At 39.2% G+C, this 27,119-nt stretch overlaps 2 protein-coding genes and 1 non-coding gene across 3 annotated transcripts in view; all 3 read right to left on the bottom strand.

The window, feature by feature from the left end:
• The window catches only part of LOC118018788 (cell division cycle and apoptosis regulator protein 1), a 105,511-nt gene that overhangs the window by 75,836 nt on the left and 2,556 nt on the right, over positions 1-27,119 (bottom strand). The window lies entirely within an intron of this gene.
• Positions 18,193-27,119, bottom strand: part of LOC118018781 (methylcytosine dioxygenase TET1-like) — a 133,322-nt gene continuing 124,395 nt past the window's right edge. The window contains exons 11-12 of the mRNA XM_035017519.1: positions 26,391-26,739; positions 18,193-19,329 (exon numbers count right to left, since the gene is read on the bottom strand). Of these exons, the coding sequence (XP_034873410.1) occupies positions 18,317-19,329; positions 26,391-26,739 (1,362 nt within the window). The 3' untranslated portion in view covers positions 18,193-18,316. The remainder of the gene's footprint in view (positions 19,330-26,390; positions 26,740-27,119) is intronic.
• LOC118019169 lies at positions 20,750-20,856 on the bottom strand. Its single transcript, XR_004681605.1, has one exon. It is a non-coding gene; the product is annotated as a U6 spliceosomal RNA (small nuclear RNA).

The raw sequence follows: 27,119 nt of genomic DNA, 5'->3' as shown, positions 1-27,119 counted from the left end.
CTCTCTCTGTCAAATAAATAAATAAAATTTTTAAAAAAATATTTTCTATTTATAATATTGAGTAGGGCCAGTATCCCTTTTTTTTTTTTAAATATTTTATTTATTTATTCATGAGAGACAGATGCCGGGCTCATAATATTATTCCTCCTCCCTGTGGGATTCGATCCCAGGACCCCAGGGTCACAACCTGAGTTGAAGGTAGATGCTTAGCCAACTGAGCCACCCAGAACAAGTATCCCTTAACTACTCTCCCTTTCCCCCTGACTCCTGGATTTTTTTGGCTATTTTTATCTACTCCATATGAACTTCATTTTTAAAAAATATTTTATTTATTTATTTGAGAGAGAGAGCATGAGGATGGGAGGGGCAGAGGAAGAAGGAGAAGCAGACTCCCTGCTGAGCAGGGAGCCAGCCGCAAGGCTCATTCCCAGGAACGGGAGATTATGACCTGAGCTGAAAGCAGACACTTAACCAACTGAGCCACTCAGGTGCCCCTCCATATGAACTTTAAAATAAGCTTGTCCTGTTCCCTCCAAAATATCCTGTAAGTGATACTTTTATCAGGATTTCTCTAAAAAATTGCTTAAATTAGTGATAACTTATTGTCAGCCAGCAATGAATCCAACCAGTGATATTATCTCATTTTTACTCCAACCTTTTTTTTTTTTTTTTAAAGATTTTATTTATTTGACAGAGAGAGAGAGACAGCGAGAGAGGGAACACAAGCAGCGGGAGTGGGAGAGGGAGAAGCAGGCTTCCCGCGGAACAGGGAGCCCGATGCGGGGCTCGATCCCAGGACCCCGGGATCATGACCTGAGCCGAAGGCAGACGCTTAACGACTGAGCCACCCAGGCGCCCTCTTTTTTTTTTTTTTTTAAGTTTTATTTATTTATTTTTAAGTAATCTCTACCCCCAATGTGGGGCTCAAATTCACTGTTCTGAAATCAAGAGTCTCATGCTCTTCCAAGTGAGCCAGCCAGGGGTCCCATTACTCCAAGCTTTGTTTATTTATTTGACAGAGAGAACAGCAGGGGAAGCAGCAGGCTGTGGGAGAGGGAGAAGCTGACTCCGCGCTGAGCAGAGAGCCCGGCACGGGGCTCATTCCCAGGACCCCAGGATCATGACCTGAGCCAAAGGCAGATAACTTAACCAACTGAGCCACCCAGGCGCCCCTACTCCAAGCTTTTTAACAGGAAATGGGACCTAATGATTGTATTTAAGTTACCATTGTGATGTAGTATGCTATGCAAGTGAAACAGAGTGCTATAAGAACAATGGGACACCTTTCTAGTGAGCAATGATCCTGAGGAGGTGGCCTTGACCTAAACCTGAAAAATGAGGAAGAGTTGGCCAGACTAGACAGAGGGCAAGTTACTGTGACCTTAGTAAGAGCAGTTGCTAAATTATAAGTCTCACCCTATAACATGTAAACATTTTTGTTTGTTTTAGGTCTCTGTTTTTGTTTTTAGTTATCTCTACCCAATGTGAGACGCAAACTCAAAACCCCGAGACCGATAGTCACACTCTCTACCGACCGAGCCAGCCAGCCAGGTACGCCTAACCTGTAAACATTTTTAAATGCACTCAAGTATTCCACTATGTATATTTAATATACATTTAAAAAACATTTTTATGTTTTTCCTTTTGGAATTATTTTGCCATAAGTAATTCTTTTAATTTATAATAAACTAACATTTTGCTTTAGTATTTATGCATATGTGGGAATTCTTTTTTTAATTGAAATATAATTAACATACAGTGTTATATTAGTTTCAGGTGTACACCATATAGATTCAACAATTCTATACATTACACAATGCTCACCCACAATAAGGGTATACACCATCTGTCACTCTATAACCTTATGACAATATTATTGACTATATTCCCTATGCTGTATTTTTCATCTTCATGATTAATTTATTTTAAAACTGGGAGCTGTACCTTTTTTTAAAAATATTTTATTTATTTATTTGACAGAGAGAGAGACAGCAAGAGAGGGAACACAAGCAGGGGGAGTGGGAGAGGGAGAAGCAGGCCTCTCGTGGAGCAGGGAGCCCAATGCGGGGCTCGATCCCAGGACCCTGGGATCATGACCTGAGCCGAAGGCAGACGCTTAACAACTGAGCCACCCAGGCGCCCCTGTACCTCTTATTTTTTTTAAGTTTATTTATTTTTTAGTAATCTCTACACCCAATTTGTGATTTAAACTCAAGACCCCGAGATCAAGAGGTGCACATTACACTGAATGAGCCAGCCAGGCATGCTGTCGTCTTTGCCACTTAATCCCCTTTATCTATTTCGCCCATCTCCTCACCCACCTTTCTTTTTTTTTTTCCCACCTTTCTTTTTTACGATTTATTTACTAATCCGACGGACGCCTGGGTGGCTCAGTCCATTAAGCCTCTACCTTTGGCTCAGGTCATGATCCCAGGGTCCTGGAATCGAGTCCCACATCGGCCTCCTTGCTCAGTGGGGAGCCTGCTTCTCCTTCTCCCTCCCACTCCCACTGCTTGTGCTTTTTCTCTCTCTCTGACAAATAAATAAAATCTTTAAAAAAAAAAAAAGATTTTCGGGTGCCTGGGTGGTTCAGTCGGTTAGGCGACTGCTTTTGGCTCAGGTCCTGATCCCAGGGTCCTGGGATTGAGCCCCATGTTGGGCTACCTGCTCAGCAGGGGACTCTGCTTCTCCCCCTTCCCTTGTTCATGCTCTCTCTCTCACTCACTCTCTCTTTCAAATAAATAAATAAAACCTTAAAAAAAAAAAAGAGATTTATTTTCCCATCTTAGAGCTCGTGTAAGAGTGGGGGGAGGGGCAGAGGGAGACACTCGTTCAAGCCGACTCCCCACTGAGTGCTTGCTCCCACTACCCAGGAGATCACACCCTGAGCTAAAACCAAGAGGCAGCCACTGAACTGACTGAGGCACCCAGGTACTCCTGAAATAGAATTTTTATGAATAGCGTACTGGAAAATTAGTGAAGTTTTTATTTTGCTTAGAAGTAATTTAAGTTTTGGTTTTTGCAGTTTTCCTTCCATACAGTATTAAGCTAATACTTTTTAAAACAGGATTTTAGGGCACCTGGGTGGCTCAGTTGGTTAAGTGACTGCCTCTGGCTCAGGTCATGATCCCGGAGTCCTGGGATCGAGTCCCACATTATGCTCCCCCTTCTCTGTGGGGAGCCTGCTTCTCCCTCTGCCTCTTCCTGCCACTCCCCCTGCTTGTGCTCATTCTCTCTCTCTCTGTCAAATAAATAAATAAAATCTTAAAAAAAAACCCAAACAAACCCAGGATTTTACATTTCCACGGGTCTTTGGAACGATCATAAATTCTAGGTGCTTAGGTGTATGTAAATAATCATTTTTTGAAATGACTGTGACTGAAGATGAAAGAAATGGTGGTGCTAGGAGAGGGATGTGGGGTTGAAGAGCAGTTTCTTATTTGTCCTCAGATGCCAGAGACTAGAATGTATTTAAATACTGCTAGGGAGGATCCAGTATCGAGATTGAAGTTACAGGGAAAGAAGAAATAACTCTCTCCTGAAGAATTGGAAGTCCCTGAGAAGACTAGATTGGACAGAGGCCAGAATGCACATAGAGGGATTAATCTTTGACTAGAGGAAGGACATTTCCTTCACTGTAATGGGAAGCAGAAGATGGGTGCAGGTGGAGGGAGATTTATAAGCTACAGATGGGAAAGGGAGAGGATTTTTGGTCTGTGGCTTTGACTTCTCTGAGGAAAAAGGCAGTCAATAATTGAGAACAAATGGGGTTCGAAGGTGTACACAGATTGGATGGTTTAGAAAAACAGTGTTGTAGGCCTCATTGACACTGGTAACTGTGACTGTGTGACTGGGAGAGTGGGGATTCTGCCAGCAGGCCAGGGGACCTTTGCATAATCCAGCCTCAGGAAGCAGAAAGGCTTCTCGGCCATACGCCAGGTGACTCTGCTTTCTTCACCTAGGAACATACAGAATTAATAACCTCTCACTAGGTAAGCAAGGCCTAGGCTGTTCCATTTTCATGAGATAATTTATATGTGATAACAAAAGAAAGAGAACAAAAACATAACATTTTCCTTGGACTTGATATTATGCACTAGGTCATGACAAGTTTGGTGTGCTCACAGCCTTGTATTATTCTGTTAAAGGATAGAGAAACCCCACCTTTCAAGAGTCCAATAAGAAAGGAAAGTTGCATATCATTATCAGTCCTGAGCATCAAAGACGAAGGCCATTGCAAAATAGATAGTGATAGTGACCAAATCATCTCACAGAGGAGCTCCTTTATTATGAATCACCCAAGATGGGGACAGGGATGGTTGGAAGCAGAAGTTAAAGAGTATGAACTGTGGGACCAGACTGCCTCAGTTCAAATCTGGCTCCTTCTGTTTCTTTCCCTCTCTTTTTTTAAAGATTGTATTTACTTATTTATTTATTTGACAGAGAGACACAGCAAGAGAGGGAACACAAGCAGGGAGAGTAGGAGAAGGAGAAGCAGGCTTCCTGCCGAGTGGGGGTGCCTTACGCAGGGCTCGATCCCAGGACCTGAGGATCACGACCTGAGCTGGAGGCAGACGCCTAACGACTGAGCCATCCAGGCGCCCCTCGCTCCTTCTCTTAACAGCTGTGGTAATGCTGGGCATGCCAGTTACCTTTTCTGTGCTTATTTCTTGATTGAGGATTACATGACTATTAGACATACAGTGGTTTAGAGGGAAGCACTTAGAACAGTGTTGGCATAGAGTAAACTTTTATAATCTATTCCATTTCTGCTCCGATACATGAAACAATTCAAGGAGGGCAACTTCATTACTAGAGGGCTGGGAAACTAGAGTGGATAACATCAGATTATGCTTTAAGCTTATCTGTAGTAGAAAATACAGTCTTAACATGGAGGAATCTCAAAAGCATTATGCTAAATGGTACAAGCTAGCTATTTTATTTTCATAACATTCTGAGAAAGGCAAAAAAATTAAGGAAAGAAATCTGACCAGTCATTGCCAGGAGCAACCATCTGGGGAGGCAATTCGACTACAAAGGATACTAGGGAACTTGGGGGCTATTGGAAATATGTTGTAATCTGAGCCATCCGATACAGTAGATAGACAGTAGGCACTAACCACATGTGGATACTGAGTACTTGAATTGTGACTAGCGCAAGAAAGGAACTGAACTTCCAGTCGTATTAAAAAAAAAATTTTTTTTTTTTTTTTAGTAAGCTCTACACCCAACACGGGGCTTGAACTCACAACTCTGAGATCAAGAGTGGCATGCTCTATAGACTGAGCCAACTAGGCACCCCAGGTGTATTTAATTTTAATTAACCAAAATTTAAACTTAAAAATTGATCATTGATTCAGTTATTAGAAAACTTTTAAGTATGTTTAGAATAACTTTGGTATGCATATCTACTTTTTCAAGTAAATTTGATGAAGCAGATCACCTATTTCATATAAAAATTTAACTTTTTTTTAAAGATTTTATTTATTTATTTTGACAGAGAGAGAGAGACAGCGAGAGAGAGAGATAGCAAGAGAGAGAGCACAAGCAGGGGGAGTGGGAGAGGGAGAAGCAGGTTCCCCGTGGAGCAGGGAGCCCTACACAGGGCTTGATCCCAGGACCCTTGTATCATGACCTGAGCTGAAGGCAGACGCTTAACGACTGAGCCCTGAAAATTTAACTTCTGAACTGAGATATACTGTATATATAAAATACTAAATTTCAAAGACTTAATGCAAAAAACTCATCATTACTATTAAAATGATACTATTTTGGGGAGCACCTGGGTAGTTCAGTCAGTTAAATGGTTGACTCTTGATTTCGGCTCAAGTCATGATCTCAGGATCCTGGATCAAGCCCCAAGTCAGGTCCTTGCTCAGCTGGGATTTTGCGTGAGGGTTCCCTCTCCCTCTGCCCCCTGCCCCTCCCCCTGCTCTTGCATGTGCACACTCTCTCTCAAAAAAATAAATAAATCTTAAAAAAAATAAAATGATACTATTGATACTATAAATGATACTATAAAATAATTTCTCTGTCTCTTTTTTATGTTTTATTTTATTTTTATTTATTTCAGAGAGAGAGAGAATGCACACAAGCAGGGAGAGGGTCAGAGGAAGAGAGAGAAGCGGACTCCCCATTGAGCAGGGAGCCCAATACGGGACTCGATCCCTGGACCCCGGGATCATGACCTGAGCCAAAGACAGACGCTTAACCACTGAGCCACCCAGGCGCCCCTTTTATTTACTTTTCTTATTTACTTTTTTAAATGTGGCTATCCTACACAAATTTTAATTATAAATATAACTCTCAGTTTTCTATTGGACAGGGCTGTTCTATATCTTGACTGCCATGCTGGTTGCATGACTACATAGGTTTGTCAAAACTCAGAGAGCTCGTGTAAAGGGAGAAATCTGCTGTCTGTAAATTAGGCCCCAGTAAACATAACTGTTAAAGGGCGCCTGGCTGTCCATCAGTATAGCATGCGACTCGTGATCTTGGGGCCATGAGTTCTAGTCCCACACTGGGGACAGAAATTACGAAAATAAAAATAATAATAAATAAATCTTTTAAAAATGTTTTAAAGAAAATAAGAATCTTGTTTGATAATGCTTTTGAACAATGTCTGTCTCTTAAAGTTCTGAACTTCCCATTCACAGTCTTATAAAATAGCCTGGTAACAAATTCGGTGCCTGGCAAGAAGAAAGGATTTTCCTTGATCTTTAGCCAAAAAGTTTTCTTTAAACTGTCAGAAAGTTCTGACTAGAAAGAGAATGTAAAGTGTTGGCCAGAGAATGATTGATTCAGGAAAGAAACCAGAGAAGGAAAGATTGCATAGGAAGAAGGATCAATGGAGGCCCCAGTGAAGTAGAAAAAAGTGCTGTGGAAACGGCTGGCAGGACAAACGGGACAGAGAGGAGGCTGAGAGGTCACAATGGGAGGTATTTGAGCTAAGGATTTTGGAAATGATGATATATTCCATTCTGTGACTGGAAAAAGGAGGCTCTGGTGAAGAGAAGAGAAGGTACTCAGTTAAGATCAAGGAACTTAGCACTATACGGTAACTAACTAGAATTTATTTATTTATTTGTTTGTTTGTATCACTTTTAGAGAGAAAGAGAGAGCAGGCGGAAGGGGAAGAGGGAGAGGGAGAGAGAAACACAAGCAGACTCCCTATGAGCACAGAGCCCATGTGGGGCTTGATCTCACAACACTGAGATCACAACCTGAGCTGAAACCAAGAGTTGGCTGCTTAACTATGCCACCCAGGCGTCCTACCAACTAGAATTTAAATAAACATTTGGAAAATAAATAAATAAATAAATAAACGTTGGTATCTTTGAGAGTATAAAAAAGAGAAAGATGAGACATTGGAGCTGATATAAGATCTATGGGAAGGATCTAGCCACATGAGAAACTGAAGGTAGGACCGAGCAGCAGGTACAAATGGTTTGAGTCAAAAGAGTTTGGCCTGTTCAAGGAATGTAGCTCAGGGTGGCTGGAGCACGGTAAATGAGAGCAGACAGGTTGGCAGGGGCTGGATTCCCCAGGGTTTTGCAAACCAAGTAAGGAGTTTGGTTTCATACTAAGTGTAATGGGAAGCGATACAGGTCTTTTTTTTTTTTTTTTAAAGATTTTATTTATTTATTTGACACAGAGAGAGAGCACAAGTAGGCAGAGAGGCAGGCAGAGGGAGAGGGAGAGGGAGAAGTAGACTCCCCAGTGAGCAGAGAGCCCGATGCGGGGCTCAATCCCAGGACCCTGGGATCATGACCTGAGCCAAAGACAGACACTTAACGACTGAGCCACCCAGGCGCCCCAGCCATAGAGGTCTTTAAAGCAAGGAAATATCATGATCCGAGATCTGTTTTTATTTTTTTTTTAATTTTTATTTTATTATTTTTTAAAGGTTCATTGATTTATTTGAGAGAGCGAGAGCTCAAGGTGGGAAGGGGCAGAGAGAGGAGAAACTCAAGCAGACCACACTGAGGGCAGTGCCCAATGTGGGGCTCAAACTCATGACCGTGAGATCAAGACCTGAGTTGGTCTCTCGGGGCGCCTGGTGTGGCTCAATTGGTTGAGCATTTGTCTGGTTCAGGTCATGATCACTGGGTCCTGGGATGGAGCTCCGTATCAGGGCCCTGCCCAGCGGGGAGTCTGCTTCTCCCTCTCCCTCTGACACTTCCCCCTGCTCACACTCTCACTTGCTCTTTGTCTCTCTCAAATGGATAAAAATAAAAAATCTAAAAAAAAAAAAAAAGAGTTGGTCTCTCAGCTGACTAAGCCACCCAGGCACCCCTGAGATCTGCTTTTAAAAGATTACACAGGGGTGACTTAGGTCCCTGGATGACCTAAGTTGCTTCTATTTTGCTGGTCCGGCATCACCTAGTGTGTTGCCCATGTTCGTTTGGTCAGCCTCACTCACATATCTCCCTTTTAATCAGCCAGGAAAAAGGTGGAAAATGTCGTCTCTAGCTGCCCAGCTAAACCTGAGGAGGAGATCTGGTCAGGAGATGGAGTTGTTCCCAATACTAGAAGGAAGAGTAATACCAGATGCTACCGCAGGGGAGTTGGGTTTCAGATTAGATTAATCAATTGAACAATTAGTTTCTAAAGTAAGTTCTACACCCAACATGGGGCTTGAACTCACAACCCTGAGATCAGGAGTCACATGTTCTACCAACTGAAACAGCCAGGCGCCCTCAGATTAGATGAATTTTAAGTAACTTTATTACTTAGTGATATTTGCTGTAATATCACTAAAAGCCTATTAATTGTTTTTCACTTCAGGTTTTAGTAAATACATTAGGATGTATTTAAAATATTATTAGCATAGGGGCGCCTGGGTGGCTCAGTCGTTAAGCGTCTGCCTTCGGCTCAGGTCATGATCTCAGGGTCCTGGGATAGAGCCCCGCATCGGGCTCTCTGCTCAGTGGGGAGCCTGCTTCTCCTTCTCCCACTCCCCTTGCTTGTGTTCCCTCTACCACTGTGTCTCTCTCTGTCAAATAAATAAAATCTTTAAAAATAAATAAATAAATTAAATAAAATACTATTAGCATAATGAGTTTAGGATTAAGTTTATTAAAGTAATGAAAAACCCAAGGGAGGGCATGAGTCAGTCTAGATCCAAGTTGATTTAAAGCTCTGCCACCTACTAGGGGTATGATCTTAGCCACTTTTAAGCTTCAGAATTAACCTGTAAAATGGGGTTGATAAGAGTCCTTACTGAATAGCATCACTGTGGAAGTTAAATAATTTATATAAAATGCAAGGGTTTGGTACATTGTAAGGATTCCATAGGGGCACCTGGCTGGTTCAGCTCAGTCAGTAGAGCGTGCGACTCTAGATCTCAGGGTCATAAGTTCAAGCCCCACATTGGGCAAGAAGCCTACTTAAAAAAAACACAACAGCCCCCCCAAAAAAACCAAAAAAATGTAAGGATTCCCCCATAAATGTAGCCATCTTGATTTTATGTTGAACATAATCCACACAATTGGACATCTCCAAATATTAAATCTTACAGTCCTTTATAGTTAAAAATGTGTGATTTTTATTGGATATTAAAGTTTTAAAATATTATTTTGAATAGGAAAGAAAAATTAGACTACCAGGTGCAAAATAGAAGTATAAAATTTATTTAAAACCACCCACAAAGTTCTGTGTAATCAGGAATGATACAATTTGCAATAGTTTTTTTAAAAACTCATGACAAAGATTTAAAATATAATTTCAATTACAGTATTCATTTAGCCTTATTCAGTTAGAACACTTAAAAAAAAGAAACTTTGTGCTCTAAATAAATGAGACACACAAGGAAAATATAATAGACAATTTCCACAACTCTTTACATGTATGTTTCAATACTAGTACATTTCAATGCATTTTGCTACATAAACATGAAATCATGTACACCTGCTGTGCACCAAAATTTAGCTTAATTAGGTCTTTCAAGTAACATGCAATTCCAACTCACAAGACTTCAAGTACTGCTAGTAAGTGTTCCCTTGTATGCAGAGCACTACATGTTGATCCTGAATTGAAATTACCATAATTAAGATTATCTCTTTCCCTTCTGCATGGTGAAGTGCTTTTTCTTTAAACTGTTTTTCCCATATATTAAGAATCCAAACCAGATTTTGTGGAGTTTTAAAATCTTTTCCTCACTAACTTATTTCATTATATGGGATATTTAATACAGTAGGACTGCAATAGGTAAAAAATAATCCCCCAAAGCAAAAAATCAAAGGTACAAAATAAATAGTAAATATACCCTAAGGAGAGACAAAGTCACCTAGAGACAGGAATATTAACTTGTGAAATTGGTATTTCTCTATGGAAAGTCAGTACTACTCTATTTCCCCATGATGAAGAATCTGTGAATATTTTACTCCCACTATTGAAAAGCACTCAATCTTCTCCTTTGAGCCGAAGTATTGATATGCACGTGAATCTACTTGGTAGGTCACCATATAACACAAGAGAAAATGAAGAAACTAGAAATTAATGCTTTTCTTTCTGTCAAGTAGTTTTATGAGTTTCTCTTCAGGGAACACTTCATGATTTTTAGTAACTCAAAGATGACTATCCACCCATATGTCACAATGCAAAAGCTCCCCCCACCCCCATTTTTTTACTATAAAACCATTTCTGGAAAAATATTTCTCTTAAAGCACCTATCACAATGTTATCTGTTATAGAAGTTTAAAAAAAATGACCATACCTATTAATAAAAAATATTTAGTCTTTGTTTTGTTTTGTTTTCTAAGAACTATTTTTGTAAAGTCCTACATTGTCAGCCATTTTATAATATCACAAACGCATTAGTGAGGATAGGCAGTTACTGAACCAAATCACCAAAAGTGGAATTTATTTGACTATTTAGGGAAGTTTGGGTTTCTCTTTAGCAACCCATAATGTACCAATGGAATTGCCAAAATATCCCACCTCTTTATATTTATAAAGAGCTTTTACCAAAACTTTACAAATACATCTCATTCTTTTTCTTAACTCTCTGGGCAAAGGTATGTTTAAACAAAGTGGAACAAAAAACAAAACAAAACAAATTTAAATAAGTGGGAGACAGTACTATCTCTTAGAGATGCCAGCAATTTTACGTTTTTACCATGAACACCTGGGAACTAAAATAGTTCACCCAGCACATTCCCTTCTAGAAACCTTCATTTCAATATAACAAATACATTAAACTTTGATTCTGAGTTGCTGATCTCAGTCTTTTTAAAAATAATATTTAAGACAAATATCATTGAGGTTTCCCTTTGTTTTAGTAGTACAGGGACATTCTTTATTAAAAAGTTTATTTACAGGGAAAAACTAAAGCTTCATTAATCTAAATCCTAAAATGCAGAAGTCTTGGGAATTTGGGGAGACCTTCCAAAGTATGCACAAAAAAATCCCTGGCTAAATAAATAGTGGAAACAAAACACTTCAGAAGCATGTTTTGCATACAATAAGTAGGTTTTACATTATTCTTAGATTAGGTCTGACAAAATTTCTACTCAATAACACTCTTGAAATCATAGTTTATGGTGCAGAAATGCATTCTGCAGTCTGCAGTCTGCAGCTATGAAATGGTTTGGTCTCAGATGGGTTGACTTGCTCTATGACTTGGAGCAAGGCATTTGCTCTTCTTGCCAATCTGCAGGTTCCCATCACCAGTAAGATGGGAACATTTGGACATTTGTCCAACCCTCAGTGTTGGGGAGAAAAAGGGAGCACACAATAAAGCAGTTTGATAACCTAAAACATTATAAAGTACAGGGATTATAATTTTTCTTACTACCATATTTGCATTCACAATGGTTCCTCATTTTGAGCTGCTATTTTTCAGATAAAACTGTCATGGGGTGGGGAGGAGCTATTAAAGTATGTTTTGGTGTTGATCTGGTGGAGTGAACCTGCAGATTGATGATAGGGACACCATTCTCCCTCCTTCCTGCCCCTGAACTCCCCCCTATTACGCTCACAACTCCTGATAACTGATTTATCCCATCTTTAAGAATTCCTTAAATTACTTTCAGTTCTTTTTTTTTTTTTTAACCTTTCTCATCCAGATTATAGAATAGTTCCTATTATTGCCAAAACCCAAATTCCAAAGGGGTAAATTTACATTGGAAAGTAAATACCATGCACAAAACTGGGCTGGGAGATAAAATATGTGAAAAGAAAATATTGTCTACTGTATAAATCAGACCTGTTATTAATTCAAAGCCACTGGTCAGACAACTTATAATATTAGTATGATGTGTCATACAGAAATAGCAAAGCTATACAGAAATAGTGCTAGAATATTTAACTTCTGATATAAGGTTTTGCAAAACACTCAAACACTAATAAACACGTTGAGAGTCAGACATTGTTGGGATTTAAAACGCAAAACAAAACAAAACAAACATTGTTGGGATTGTTAGAGAAGTGGATGCTAACCTGGGGCCTTGTGACCACTATCTCTTCCTAAAAATTGAAATTGCCTCTAACAGAAAATGACCGAATAAAAGATTGTGATCCTTTTTGGTATTATTCCACAAAGGATTTGTGAAACATGATTTTACAAAACAGGAAAAGGTAACTTGACCAAGATCACTGCTATTCTTAACACGAACCATGTGTATTTGTGTAGGGACCATGGGGAGTGGAGGGAGAACACAGAGGGGAAGCAATAGAGTTTCTTTTTTTAAAGAAAATCAGAGGAAAGGATCAAAACAGTAAAAAGAATGAAAAGTACATGTAGTGACATCATAGCTTCAGTAAAATGAAAAAAGAAAAATAACAAGCAAAAATTCTGGTCGAAGACGGTAAGTTTATACCTAGCCAAATGAAGAACAAACGAAAATACTTTTCAGTACTGTTTCTCCAAAAGTGAACATGTTTCTGACAGCTGCAAGATTTTTTCCTGATGAACAAGACAAGAGAGAAAGAATGCCTTTCATAACAGCTGCTAGGGACAAAATTTCTATTTTTAGGAAAACTAGGTTTATATTGTTAAACAAGTGTTTCCCAAGTTGCACTCAAACATCAATCGGTTAAATCAGGTAATATGTTTAACATCTGATAATAACATTCCTACCTTAGACTAAGTTTTGCTTTAATTATAGGGGACATGAAGAAACAAGAAAAACTTGTGACCCGGGCAGGATCATTGATACCACAGTAGGGATGGGAAAAGTACAGCCAACAATGCAGAGATTAGTGTTGGACTTCTAAAGCCAGAGAAGTTAAATATTGCATACTATCAATAGAGAAACACATTGTGGGGCCCTTAAAGGAGAAGTGAAGATTAGGAATGGCCAAGTAAGGAACACCTTTGCATTACTTGAAGGAATAAAATTTATGCCTTTTGAAGTAAACAATGGTATTTGATTGGGTGCCCAGAAGGAACAGGGATTGAAATAGTCATCCAGATATACTGGATTGCAGAGAATTCAAGTTTCTAGAGTTCAATGTGGACAAAAAGAGTGATGTCTTCTTGCATAAAGGCCAGTTTTACCATCTTCAAACTTAACAGAGTAACTTAGACTCTATTTTATAAATGGGAAAAGGAAAAAAAGCCAAGAAATCTCCATACATTCCAAGAAAATACACAAATTTAGCTTCTGACATCCTGATCCTTTGACTTGCATTCCAGAGCCATGAATGGCCTCGTTTTCCAAGTCTATTAGAAGAAAGCACAATGTGGAGCATAATTTGATTTGGGTAAATCCAGACTCTTCAGGAATCAGGGCACTCATTGTATCACCTGGTGGAGTGTGCCTGACTGTTGATGTTGAAGTTACAAGTTCAATACACTTATGGGCAAGTTTCAGAGCTGTGCACAATAAAACAGTATTCTAATACATGTAGACAATCACATCAAAATGAACTATGCTAGGACTTAACTGTGAGGCCAACTTGGCCAGAGGTGGGATAAGACTGTACAACCATGCCTAGGTAGTATATACAATTGGTATCTTTCCCCCAATTCTTTCAACCACTCAATTTTTTCCAACTCCTTGTATATGCCTAATACTTGTATCAGGGGAAATAAAAGCCTGTACTATATAAGTACTTGATATTTCTTTATTGAAATAGCAAATGACTATTGCCACATTTTGTTGGATGAGTTAACAGGACAGCTTCATAGGTCAAAGTCAGCTAGATTTCCCACACAAGGCCCACGAAACTCTGCAGGCAGGGAAATCTTGATCCAATTTCACTTGACTTGTTTTCCTGAATCTCTCAGAAATAAACAAAACAAAACAAAAAACTCAACAGAAAAAAAAAAAAGCCATTTTAATTTTTACTCGTACCACAATAAGGTTATTTCCCAGTTATGAGACACTCTCTGGGTGAGCAAATCAAGTTTGTTTCCTCGAGTTCTCCTAAGCACAAAGTGGCCTTCATTTGATTGTTTCAACTCTAATTATAAACATAGGTACACACTGACATTAACATCTGCTCTCTGGGCCCCAGTGATTGAACTGTGTGACTTCTAAGGTATCTTCTAGCGCTGGGAGAGGCCACTACCATATTATTTCACAATTCTCGTCAGAAATTTTACAGAAGATCAAAACTCACAGTTGTATTAACTCTAGACAAAAAAGAAATTTCCATGCATCAAGAAGTTGTGAAATAGAAGGTAGCTATATATTATTAAAAAGTTATATGACAGCTACTGATTTACTCAGCACATTTGAAGGAAATTCTGTGCCCACTATTGGTGGAAGTTGTCATGCAATGTCAAAACGTAATCTCAATAGAATTTGTTTTAAAGAGTAAACTTAAGTAGTTTAGGATTATTTTCATACATGCTATTGTGGAATAAATGATAATCAGTTGAGTCCACTGAAGTAATATTAGAAAGTAGGTTACTTTGTATGAATTGTTATCTCATTTACACAAGGGTATGCATTCAATTAAGTATGTTTTGGGGTTCTGTCTTAAGTAAATTGCTATGGATCTCAGCTAGTTGAAATTCTATATTTAACAAATTAAATTATTTCATCCACATGCAGATTGCATAACAAAGATGTTGGAAGGTTAAGCTGCAAACATTTTGCTAATGTGTTGCAAAAATTTACCTACAGCTATACATTTTCAGCTAGCCTCACTTTCCAGTAATTTATTTCAGTTAGGTCTATCACATGATGTATTTGGTACTTTGTGGATGAATTGGAAAGATGTAGGTGAGGCTGAAAAACAGAAGAAAAATTTTTTTTCAACCATGGCCTGAGAGCTGTTAGAAACAGGATTTTGAAGGGCAGAGTATTTTGTAGGATTCTAAAATAGGCAGTTCATTGTATTCAGTAAGTTTGTAACATATTATGGACAGGTTGGGTTAACTTGGGGATCATGTATCAACTAATTCAATTATCATACCATGAACAAAGGCAGAATATTGAAAAAATCATTTTGAGTGGTGTAAGACAGGTAAAGCAAAAGGTGATCGTTACAGTAATACATAATAGAAGGTGTAGAAATGTTAGATGACCAGTTTTCTGAGTGAAGATGTCATTTCAAACAAATTTATTTCCTTGCTTCTCAAGAGCATTCTAAAAGCAGTGTCCCTAGCATACAGTCACAATGCTGGAGAACATGGAATAAGCATGAGCATTTAAAAAGGAAAAAATCACAGGGCAGACAATGGGATGGTAAACTGTTAATTGAAACTTAAGAAGTAGAGTCCAACAAAGTAGGAATCACATGTGGTTCCCACCATGGGGTTATCAGTTGAGACAGGGCATTAATGGTGTTAATTATAATAATGGAATGGAAACATTTTAGTTGAGCAGGGATATTTTTATGCACTGGCTTTGGGCAACTGCAGCCAACTTCACAAATCCCAGTATTCCCCTAAGTAACACCAGCGCTTCAAGATCAGTTGCTAAGAAACTTACTCAAAGTTAGTGACACTGATTTGAACTGCTGCAGATATATTACAACTGATTCTTTTGTTCTTTTTGTTTTTTTCAATTTTAAATAGATTCCGTGCCCAATGTAGGGCTCGAATCTCACGACCCTGAGATTAAGATTCGCGTGCTCTACCAACTGAGCCAGCCAGGCACCCCTACAATGGATTTTTTTGAAGGAAATTTGCTGTTTCTTTGAAAAACACGGATAAAAGCAACTTTAGAATTTCAATTCTTCACGTTTACTGTGTCATGGGTGGTAGTTGAAAGAAAAACAAAAGCTAATATTTAAATTCTGCAGACATTCAGTAAGTGTTGAATGGAAGGAAGATGGGTGGATGGATAAAGGGTCTTAAAACTTGATTCATTAAATCTGGTGAGGAGATAATTTCTAGTGGGAGCTAAGGCCTAATATCTAAAACGAAATATCACAAGGGTGTATTCCTGATAGTCTAATACTAGTAAATATCTTATCAAAGCAGCTGAAATAATAAACAATCACTTATTTATATACTTATAAGAAACCTTAGGCTCACAAAAATATACATGTTTTAAAACGGAAATCTAAGGCACACAAAATACTAAAACAAGTCAATGAATCACCCTATTTTACATATTCAAGAAGCAGAAATCTACTTGTACAAGATGATGGTCTACCAATGGATATTTGTTATATACAATCCCTTCATATTCCTTTACTTGGATTAGTCAAAAGCTTGAAACTGAGACTTTGCACCATATATTATTTTAATATAAGTTACAATGAGTTTTTCTTTAGAGCTTGCTGGAACTGTTTGCTTTTGCACCAAAATTGTTGAGTGTTAGCAGTTGTGGGCTTCCTATGGCATTTCCAAGGGAGAAGCACCATTATTTAGGTTTTCCACACTCCCAAGGTATCTGACACTTTGAATGTTATAGCACCTCTGCATTTTAATAGAATCAAGTATTTCACTGAAATTTCTTGCTCTAAACATTTTGTTTGGGCAATACCTTTTGTTTTGCTATAAAATGAGCCAATAAGTAATAGGAAAAAATATGGGAGGGTTAACATAAATGAAATGCCTATTTTCCCGTTACCTAGGACACAGGCAATTATCAGAGAAAATCAGTATTTATTCCCCTAAAACTAATATGCTTAGATAAACTACTCTGGATTAGCTCTTAATGGGCAATACCATACTTAGATTGCCACTCCTACTGTTTGGGATGTGTGGATGTGTGATGACACTAGGGGTTTTGTTTTCAAAAGATTCCTATGGGAATTTTATTCTAATTCTGTACCAGAATGACTTTCAGAACAAATAAGGCAATTTGGGATGGGTAGGGTTCTTGCTACTTAATTTTTATATTTAATCACCTTGAAACGTTAGAAGCATTTGACTCTTCTGAATCCTACAATGTCCCATCTCCTTTTGGAAAAATCTTTCATGATGACATTAAGAAAGCTGGGGTGAAAGTAAAATCGGAGCCACTGTTGCTTGATAAATCAGAAGAGACCACTCTTACTTCCAAATAAAATGTTAATTGACATTGGTGATATGCTTCCTAGTTCCGATTTTAGAGAAAATTAACAATTTTTGCATGTTCTAACTATTTTATATAAGTAGCTAATATCTGCATGAGAAAGGACACATTTTTTTTTAAAAAACAAATCATATACATGATTAGAATACATATTGCAGTTAACAAGATGGAACTCTACACAGCAAGAATAAATGATTTCTCTTGTATGCAAATATGCACAAACAATAGACAATAAGATTCTTATACTATACTATTTCAAGTTACTTTTAAAAATAGAAAGTGCTTTTAAAATATATATTTACAGTTTATGAACAGCCTCCAACCATTATTAACAATAATGAATTATTTTATACAGGAGAGATATCTTGAGAGAGAAAACATTTCATTGGTTTATTTCAAAGGAATATGCCGATTTTCTAGCAATGATTGGAAGATGTTGGAACGATGGCACCACGAAATAATAATGCAGCTTATTTTTAACTGTTGATGTGGGTAAGCACCAGGAGCTGTGTAGAGTTAACACTGTGTCTTGATTTTACATCATAGCACATGAACCTGTTAAAATCCTCTAAAAATGACTCTTGTTTCATAGTAAACAGACTTAATTTAAAGCACCAAACTGAGTGATTCTATCAAGGTTAACACCTAACCAAAACATTTCTTTATGTATTTAAAACTATAAAACTTTTATTTTTGCTTAAAATGTGCACCTTCTACCAATTGTCAAATATAGTCACAGTTAAGAAATACCCACCCTATTTTTGTTTTGTTTTTTACCTCAGCCTTCAAATGGGTGAGATGAAGATAAGTAAACGACAACATGACTTTCTTTTAACAGCACCTTGAAAAAATACACTGCACTAGCGAAGGCATTAAGAAGGGGAGAAAAGCCTTCAGACCCAATGGTTATAGGGCCCTGCAACATGTGTGAGAGCATAAGGGGACACGGTGACAATATTGTCATGGGTTAATGTTAACGCTTTATGAGAAGGAATTTGGTTCAACTCATTAACTTCAGGGGACAGTTCAGGACCCTCCTTAGCTGCCTGGTCTTTCTGCTCTGAGGCCTTAATTTTCTTATTCTTGGCTTCTTTAGCCTCAAACTTAATCTTGTTCAGTTCGAAACCATGTTGGGGCTTATTCAGGTTTTTGTGCTGGTAGAAAACAAGGGAGAGGCGTGTGGGATGATTCCGGTTGGGGTGTTCAACAGGAGTGGTTGCGTGAAGCTCTCGCCGGGCACACTCGATCAAAACGGAGCCATGAGCAGGCGCAATCGCCACCCCACCAATGTTGGCGTCCAAGAAGATGTGCTCGCTGTCGGACCAGTACTCGTCGATGTGGAGCAGTTTCTCCTCAGCCGGGGACAGGGGCTCGTCTGAGAGGGGGTCATCGGATAGAGGCTCGTCTGCATCAGAATGCTGCTCATCTTCTTCCACCAGAGAGGAAGCCAGGTCATGGGGAGAGGTGGTGAACGGGGGCTGCTGGTTCGGATGATTAGAAGGTAGCTGTTCAGACGGACCAATGGGAGGCTCAGAGTAAACCAGGGTCTCTGTCATGGGCGTCGACAAGGTGGGCAGAGAAACCACGTCGCCAGGCTGCGCAATTCCAGTGCACTCCCCTGCAGCTGCATTAGCACCACTGTGTCTCGCAGAAGGCACTGTGCAGAGGGGATTGCTGCTTCTTTCTGAAAACCCGTACGGAACTGACGCCTCGTTCTTAAGAGGAGCTGTTGTGGCCGACGCAGTCTTAGGGGACCAGGAGAAACCTGGAGACATGTTTGCCTCTTTCAGTGTGTGAGGAATGGATGGGGTCAGTGAGTAGGTTTTAGTGTTGTCCGAACCTTTGAAGATAAAATGGGGTTCAGTTTCACTTTTTATTTCAAGTTGCAAGGCTTCAGTTTTATTCCCTAAACAGAGAAAAGGACACCAAATGCGAAGATAAGTACAAACTACTTTTGGGAGTTGTCTTTAAGGGGTATTTTAAAGAGAAATACAAAGGATAATGTAACAAAACATTGGCGATGGCAATGTTGGCCAGTTTTCGTTCTTTTGACTTTAAGTCAAACACACAAGCAGGCATTAAAAATTGCATGTTGCTTGGTATGCTTTTTCACCCAACAATTTTCCTTAAAGAATTCTTCCCTTTGCAAATAATATAAATAAGCACAAAGATTTAGCCAGAAGAATGTCCATTGTTTAAAATAGTAAGAGATTAGAAATGACCTAGTTGGCTATGAAGTAAATATTAAAACCATACATTGGAAGACAATGCAGGTGATAACATGATGATTTAGAGCTGTATTTCTACCCAAAGAGATGTTTAGATACATTTTAGGTATTGCCTGATCTCGTTTTCAAAAAAAGTAAAAATAATAGTTATCAAGAAAACATCATGACTGGCAAACTCAATTATTAGGCAAAGGGAAGTCACATAAGAACTTTTAGTTGAAGTAAGTCATTTGTGACCCTCAAGACCAAGTGAATTTAAGCTTTGTTTGTTTCTTTTATTTTTTTTAAAGATTTTATTTATTTATTTCACAGAGAGAGATACAGCGAGAGAGGGAACATAAGCAGGGGGAGTGTGAGAGGGAGAAGCAGGCTTCCTGCAGAGCAGGGAATATGATGCGGGGCTCGATCCCAGGACCCTGGGATCATGACCTGAGCCGAAGGCAGACGCTTAATGACTGAGCCACCCAGGCGCCCCTAAGCTTTGTTTCTTTCTCACTAAGTAGGTAGATCTTTATTATCATATTGGCTATTATGGGTAATCTATTCTGACATAACCACACAAACTTCATAGCAAATGGGAACATTTTTCTTGATGGAAATATTCTTCCTGTTTTGAAGTTCTATAACAATTTCTGGAAGTGCAAAAGCAGCAGATTTTAGGACAAGAAATAGAAAAAGTGGCCATGTTTTAAAATAATTAACAATATAAGAGCAAACACTGATCTAATTCAAAATAACTACATACATTGTACACCTGAAACTAATATAACACAATACAACCTGGAGACAGGGTAATTCTTTTTCTCTCTCTCCCTCTTTTTAAACATAGAAAGGTAAATAAAATTTATTTTTTTAATTTTTAAAAAATATTTATTTATTTATTATTTGACAGAGAGAGAGACACACACACACAGCGAAAGAGGGAACACAAGCAGGGGGAGTGGGAAAGGGAGAAGCAGGCTTCCCGTGGAGCAGGGAGCCCGGCGCGGGGCTCGATCCCAGGACCCTGGGATCCTGACCTGAGCTGAAGGCAGACCCTTAACCAACTGAGCCACCCAGGCGCCCCATGTAAATAAAATTTTAAAAAAGTAAATAAAATAAAACATAGAACACTTAATGAATTTGTAGGTCATCCTTGCGCAGGGGCCATGCTATTCTACTCTGTGTTGTTCCAATTTCAGTATATGTGCTGCCAAAGCCAGCACCATGATAACTCTCATTTTTATCTTGCTTTTCCTTTTTTTTTTTAAAGTAATCTCTACACCCAATGAGGGGCTGAAACTTTCAACCCTGAGATGAAGAGTCTCATGCTCCATTGACTCTGCCAGTCAGGCGTCCCAGTTCTCTCTCTCTTTTTTTAGGGGGATGGAGAGAGGGGCAAAGGGAGAAACAATCTTAAGTAGGCTCCAGTCCCAGTGCAGAGCCGACGCAGGGCTCGATCTCACAATGCTGAGATCATGACCTGAGCCAAAATCAAGAGTCAGAAGCTTAACCGACTGCAACACCCAGGCACCCTGCCAGTTCTCATTTTTAAAGAGAACTTGTACATGGAACCCAAGGGGTGGCACATTAAGAAATCTGTGGTTGCATCTATTATAGGGGTTGTCAACAGAATATAAATCATGGGGCAGAAAGATTATAAAAGAGTAATGAGTCTTGGGGGGTTGGGGAAGGAGAAAAAAAAAGGAAGGAGCCTTTTACTGAAATGGATAAATCTATATAAAAAAGTTCTTATGGGGGCGCCTGGGTGGCTGAGTTGGTTAAGCGTCTGTCGTCGGCTCAGGTTATGATCCCAGAGTCCTGGGATCAAGCCCCAAATCAGGTTCCCTGCTCAACAGGGAACTGCTTCTCCCTCTCCCTGCTGCTCGTGCTCTCTCTTGCTATCTTTCTCAAATAAATAAATAAATAAATAAATAAATAAATAAATAAAATCTTAAAAATAGAAAAGATAAAAAATAAAAACATTCTTACGGGTAAGATTACAAAAGGACAAGGGGTTATAAGCCAAATATTGTGGAGAGGGCTACTAACAGGATATATATTACTAAAATCATAGCTTGTGAAGATGCTATTAGGGAACGACACAAAGACGAAAATGATAGGAATACTGTTTACAGGCAGCATGGAACCAGACATGGGCATCTTAAAATAAATCTAAACTAAGTATTTGTAAAATGGAGCTAAGAAGCAAAAAGGAATGCTGATTCTCTCTGCCTTGCATCTTCACTATCGATTTACTGAATCTTTCCTAGCATTATATAAATGTCTGCACTGTCATTTCTCTCTCCTTACAAAAAACAAATAAGCCAACTCTCCTTGCAAATATAAAAAAATCAAAGTTAAGGAATACCCTGTAATTCTAATGCTGAGTACCAGTATAAATTCAAGGTGTATTTTTTTCTTTGGATTCCCCGGAGAAATGGCTTAATTTATATATGGGGCAGGATTATATAAGATGAGCCTAGAACATCTTGTCGGAACAGAAGCTAAGGAAGCTATCAAAGACAATCGGGGTCATGACAAAAAAGTACAGAAGCCAGCATGATGGGTTTCTACTGATCAAAGATGGGACAATTTGAGAATATTGGTTTCAATTTGAGGATTTATTTTTTTTAAGATTTTATTTACTTATTTGACAGAGACACAGCGAGATAGGGAACACAAGCAGGGGGAGTGGGAGAGGGAGAAGCAGGTTTCCCGCCAAGCAGGGAGCCCAATGTGGGGCTCGATCCCAGGACCCTGGGACCATGACCTGAGCCGAAGGCAGACGCTTAACGACTGAGCCACCCAGGTGCCCCTCAATTTGAGGATTTTTAAAAGCATTTTCGGGTGCCTGGGTGGCTCAGTCGTTAAGCGTCTGCCTTCGGCTCAGGTCATGATCCTGGGGTCCTGGGATCGAGTCCCGCATCGGGCTCCCTGCTCAGCAAGAAGCCTGCCTCTCCCTCTCCCACTCCCCCTGCTTGTGTTCCTGCTCTAGCTATCTCTCTCTCTGTCAAATAAATAAATAAAATCTTTAAAAAAAAAAAAAAAAGCATTTTCATATTTAACTGGGAAAACCCCCCGCCTATTTAATGTGCACTGAAATATAAACTATAAATAATAATGAAATATAGGGGAACCTGGGTGGCTCAGTCATTAAGCGTTTGCCTTCGGCTCAGGTCATGATCCCAGGGTCCTGGGATCGAGCCCTGCATCAGGTTCCCTGCTCCGCAGGAAGCCTGCTTCTCCCTCTCCCACTCTCCCTGCTTGTGTTCCCTCTCTCACTGTCTCTCTCTGTCTGTCAAATAAAATCTTAAAAAAAAATAATGAAATATAAATACTGTCAATAAAATAGTAACAAAAACTATAAAAAACATGAGATCAAAATGATACTAAATTAAAAAAAAAATTGAACACATTGGAAGATGACTAGGAATTAAGTTGTATTCTGAAAACTGGTGAGTAAAGTCAAATTGCCAAGCATTTATTCTAATTTCTCTACATGAACCATAACTCATAGTTAGCAAGTTATTGGTAAGGACAATATTTCTTTTTAAAAGATCAACTAACAAATGGAGAAAGAATGGTAGACTTTGTTACTCCTAATGGAATAAAGAATATAGAACATGATAGTAAGCGTTTCTAAAACCATCATGTAAGGGGTGCCTGGGTGGCTCAGTCGTTAAGCATCTGCCTTCGGCTCGGGTCATGATCCCAGGGTCCTGGGATCGAGCCCCGCATCGGGCTCTCTGTTCAAAAGGGAGCCTGCTTCTCCCTCTCCCACTCTGCCAGCTTGTGTTCCCTCTCTCACTGTCTCTCTCTGTCAAATAAATAAATAAAATCTTTAAAAAAACAAAATAATAAAACCATCACGTAAAAAGCTCATAGGGAACATTATAATCCGTGAATCACGCTCACAACACCTGTACCATGGATCAGCCTTAACATCATAAAAAGAGATACCATCAGACACTGTGTTTCCTGATGTGAAGAAACAAGAATGTAGAAATCAGCCAGTGTCCTTGGCCATAGCAAGTGTTTTTTGTTTTTTGGTTTGTTGTTGTTGTTTTGGTGAGCCCTACATCCAATGTGGGACTTGAATTCGCCATCTTGCCCGAGATCAAGAGTCATATGCTCTACCTACTGAGCCAGTCAGGTGCCCCCATAGTTAAGTGTTTTCAAAAATGAAGCTGAATTCGTCTCTACAAGATAATGGTTTCTGCTTTATGTAAAAAAGAAAAAAGAAGGAATAATAGGAAAAGCAAGCTTTAAATGAAAAGTGGTAGAGGAGACATATCAACTAACTGTAACGTGTGACCTTGTTTGGATACCGATTTAAACATAGCAAATGTCAAAAAAGAAAAATCATTTAGGAGACAAATGGAGCAATTTGAGCACTGATTGGTATTAAGGCATTATCTGATTTATTTGTTTTGGGTATTGTGGTTCTAAACATTCCTTATCTTTTAGTGACACATACTGATGAAGTAATTGATAATATGATGTGACTTCTGCAATTTATTATCAAAAAATTTGAAGGGGTGGGGCCTGGATAAGGATATAGATGAAATAAGAATTACTATGTATTAAAAATGTTTTAGGGGCAGCCTGGGTGGCTCAGTCAGTCAAGTGTCCATTCTTGGTTTCAGCTCAGGTCTAGATCTCAGGGTCGTGAGTTCATGCCCCATGTTGGGCTCCACACCGGGTGTGGAGGCTGCTTTTAAATAAATTAATTAATTAAATAAAATAAAATTTTAAAATTAAAAAATATTTTAAATTGGGAGCATAAGAGGGAAGTGGGATTCATTAAATTATTCACTCACTTTGTACCTTTAAAATTTTTTCCATTTCAGAAAAAAACCTCAGCCCTGTAAACGTCACTGCATTCAACTGATCCCCTTTATAGCCAACCACAAGAATTTCTCCATTTCTCTCCCATTTCCCTATCAATCTATTTCATTCATTCTCACTATTGAATCTGCTCAAGTAGGACCTCTGGTAGCCTACAAAACTCATGGTGAAATTTCAATTTTCATCTCACTTGACACAGAGCAACATTTGACATGGTTGATCCCTCCCCTCCTTGAAACACTACATACAGTGTTGGGGTTTCACTCCTACCTCACCAGACCTTCCAAGTCTCTCTTGCTGGTTCTTCATCTCTGAAGCCTGTACAGATTGGGAATTCCTAGGATTTGTCCTTCTAGCTCCTTTAGTGTCTCTGTGATTTCATTCACTCTCAGGCTTTTAAATACCATCTCTATGCAGCTGACTACCTAAATCATACCTCGAGCCTACATCATTTATTAACAGTTGTCTGACAGGTGTCTTGAAATTGACATGTCCAAAAGTGAGCTTCTGATCTCCCTCTGTATCTTTCCAAATCTATTCTTCTCTCCCCTTTTCTCATAACCTTTGGTGATTTCCCCATCTTTCTAGTTTCTTCAGACCAACATCAGGATAAACACTCACACTTCTCTTTTTGTCCACATTCCAGATTTATGAGAAATCTTGTTGACTCTACTTTGAAAACATCCAGGACCAGACATTTCTCACATCCTTCTCATTAGTCAATCTGGACCAAGCTCCATCACCTCTCTCCTGAGCTGTTAGGATGGCCTCTATACCACTGCCCTACTTTTCTGTTCTCTGTCTACTATTTTCTAGTTTCAATCCAGTAAGCAGAATGTTAGGTTTCAGTCAGGTTACAGTCCTTCTCTATTCTTTTTTAAGGATTTCATTTTTATGTAATCTCTGCACCCAACGTGGGGCTTGAACTTAAAACCCAGAGATCAAGAGTCACATGCTCCACCAACTGAACCAGCCAGATGCCCCATCCCTTCTCGATTCTGAAATATCCACTAACCTTCCTCTCACTCAAAAAAGGCCAAAGTCTTTAGAGCAGTCAACAAAGCCTGGGATGAACAGCTCAGAGACCCCTCTTCCCTCTCCCATCTATCTCCTACTCTTCTCCCCATTTCATGCTCGGCTTTAGCCACACTGGTCTCCTTGCTTGCCTCAAGTATTCCAGGCAAATTCTTGCCTCCTGACGTTTACATTTGCCATTTACTCTGCCTGGAATGCTATTTCTCTAAATAAAAACACTCATGATCCTCATTGCTTTGGGGCCTTGACTCAAATGCCTCATTCTCAGCAAATCGCTCTGACAACCATATTCAAATGGCTTTTTGCACAGCCCTCCCTCTCCTCTTCCACCACTACATTTCTAGCACCCACAACCGCACAAAGGGGTGCCCTGTAATACCTGTTGACTGCCTTACTTAAATTGATGCTAAACTTGAGTGAGGAAGACTTCAAGGAAGCAATGTCATTTCACGTATGCCAAGAAGGAGGAGTTGGGCTTCGAAACAGATGGGGAACAAACAATAAAAACATGTTTAAAAAAACAAAACACCATAAACAGAAAAAAATACCACGAAATACGGATGGGCCACTCTCTTGTTGACTTTGAGTTTTGGCAATTATGGAGAAATTGTGTATGTGAATGTAGTCAGTGTCTTATTTTGAACTCTAAACCAACCTGTATTAAAAAGCAAAGGAGACTTAAGAACAATTATCTAACTGAATTGATATCTGATCAAAAGTTGGGTTTTTTCTTTCTTTCTTTTTCCCCCAGAATGCCTCATTCCTAAGAGAGCAGCAAAGATAAAGGAGAGGGGAAATAGGTGCAAAGGCAAGTCCCAACCCTTCGGCCAATGGAAGTTGTGCACAGAGAGTCAGCAGGGTCCACAGGCCTCACCTAAAAGCGGCAGCGAGGAAGCCTTGCTATTGTTTGTTGTCGAGTTATTCTTGCGCTTGATCCGAGGAATGAATTTCTTCTCCACCGCTCTTATCTTATGTGCGAGAACTTCTGTCATCATTGCGGCCCTCTTCTTCCCGGAACGAGGAACTGGCTGAGTAAAACGCGTTCTTTTTTTACGGCGGGGTGCGAGCACCTCAATGGCCCCAGATTGGATCTTGGCTTCCATTCCTTCGCTAGAGCCAAACTCATCTGTATCTGAGAGTTTGTAGAGCGGTAGCACATGCAGCTGCTCATCTTGAGGGATAACCCCCAAGGAGCGGTTATCTTCTCTTGTTAAAGTACAAACCTGACAGAAAGAAAACATGAAATAGGTCCTGCACATTCATCGTAGTTATTTCTACCTTCTAATTGTTGCCATTGTCAAAAGGATCTGTATTCCCATTCTGTTTTCCATTGGTTACTGCCGGTATAGTGATTTTGGATAAATACATATCAAGCCACTCAACATGCTTCAATTCTAGTAATTTATCAACTGTTTGTAAGCAGACCAGTATAATTTTGAGTTGATCTTATAAGTCAATAACACTATACTTGTTTATGTATTTTATGGTATTTTTTTAAAGTAAACTCTATCCCCAGTGTGGGGCTCAAACTCAGGGCACAGAGATCAAGAGTCACATGCTGTTCCAACTAGCCAGCCAGGCACCCCAAAACTCCTATATTTTA

The sequence above is a fragment of the Mirounga leonina genome, unplaced genomic scaffold, assembly GCF_011800145.1.
Source record: "Mirounga leonina isolate KUSES-001 unplaced genomic scaffold, KU_Mleo_1.0 Mir_107, whole genome shotgun sequence".
Lineage (NCBI taxonomy): Eukaryota > Metazoa > Chordata > Mammalia > Carnivora > Phocidae > Mirounga > Mirounga leonina.
This window is presented reverse-complemented; position numbering and strand designations above follow the sequence as displayed.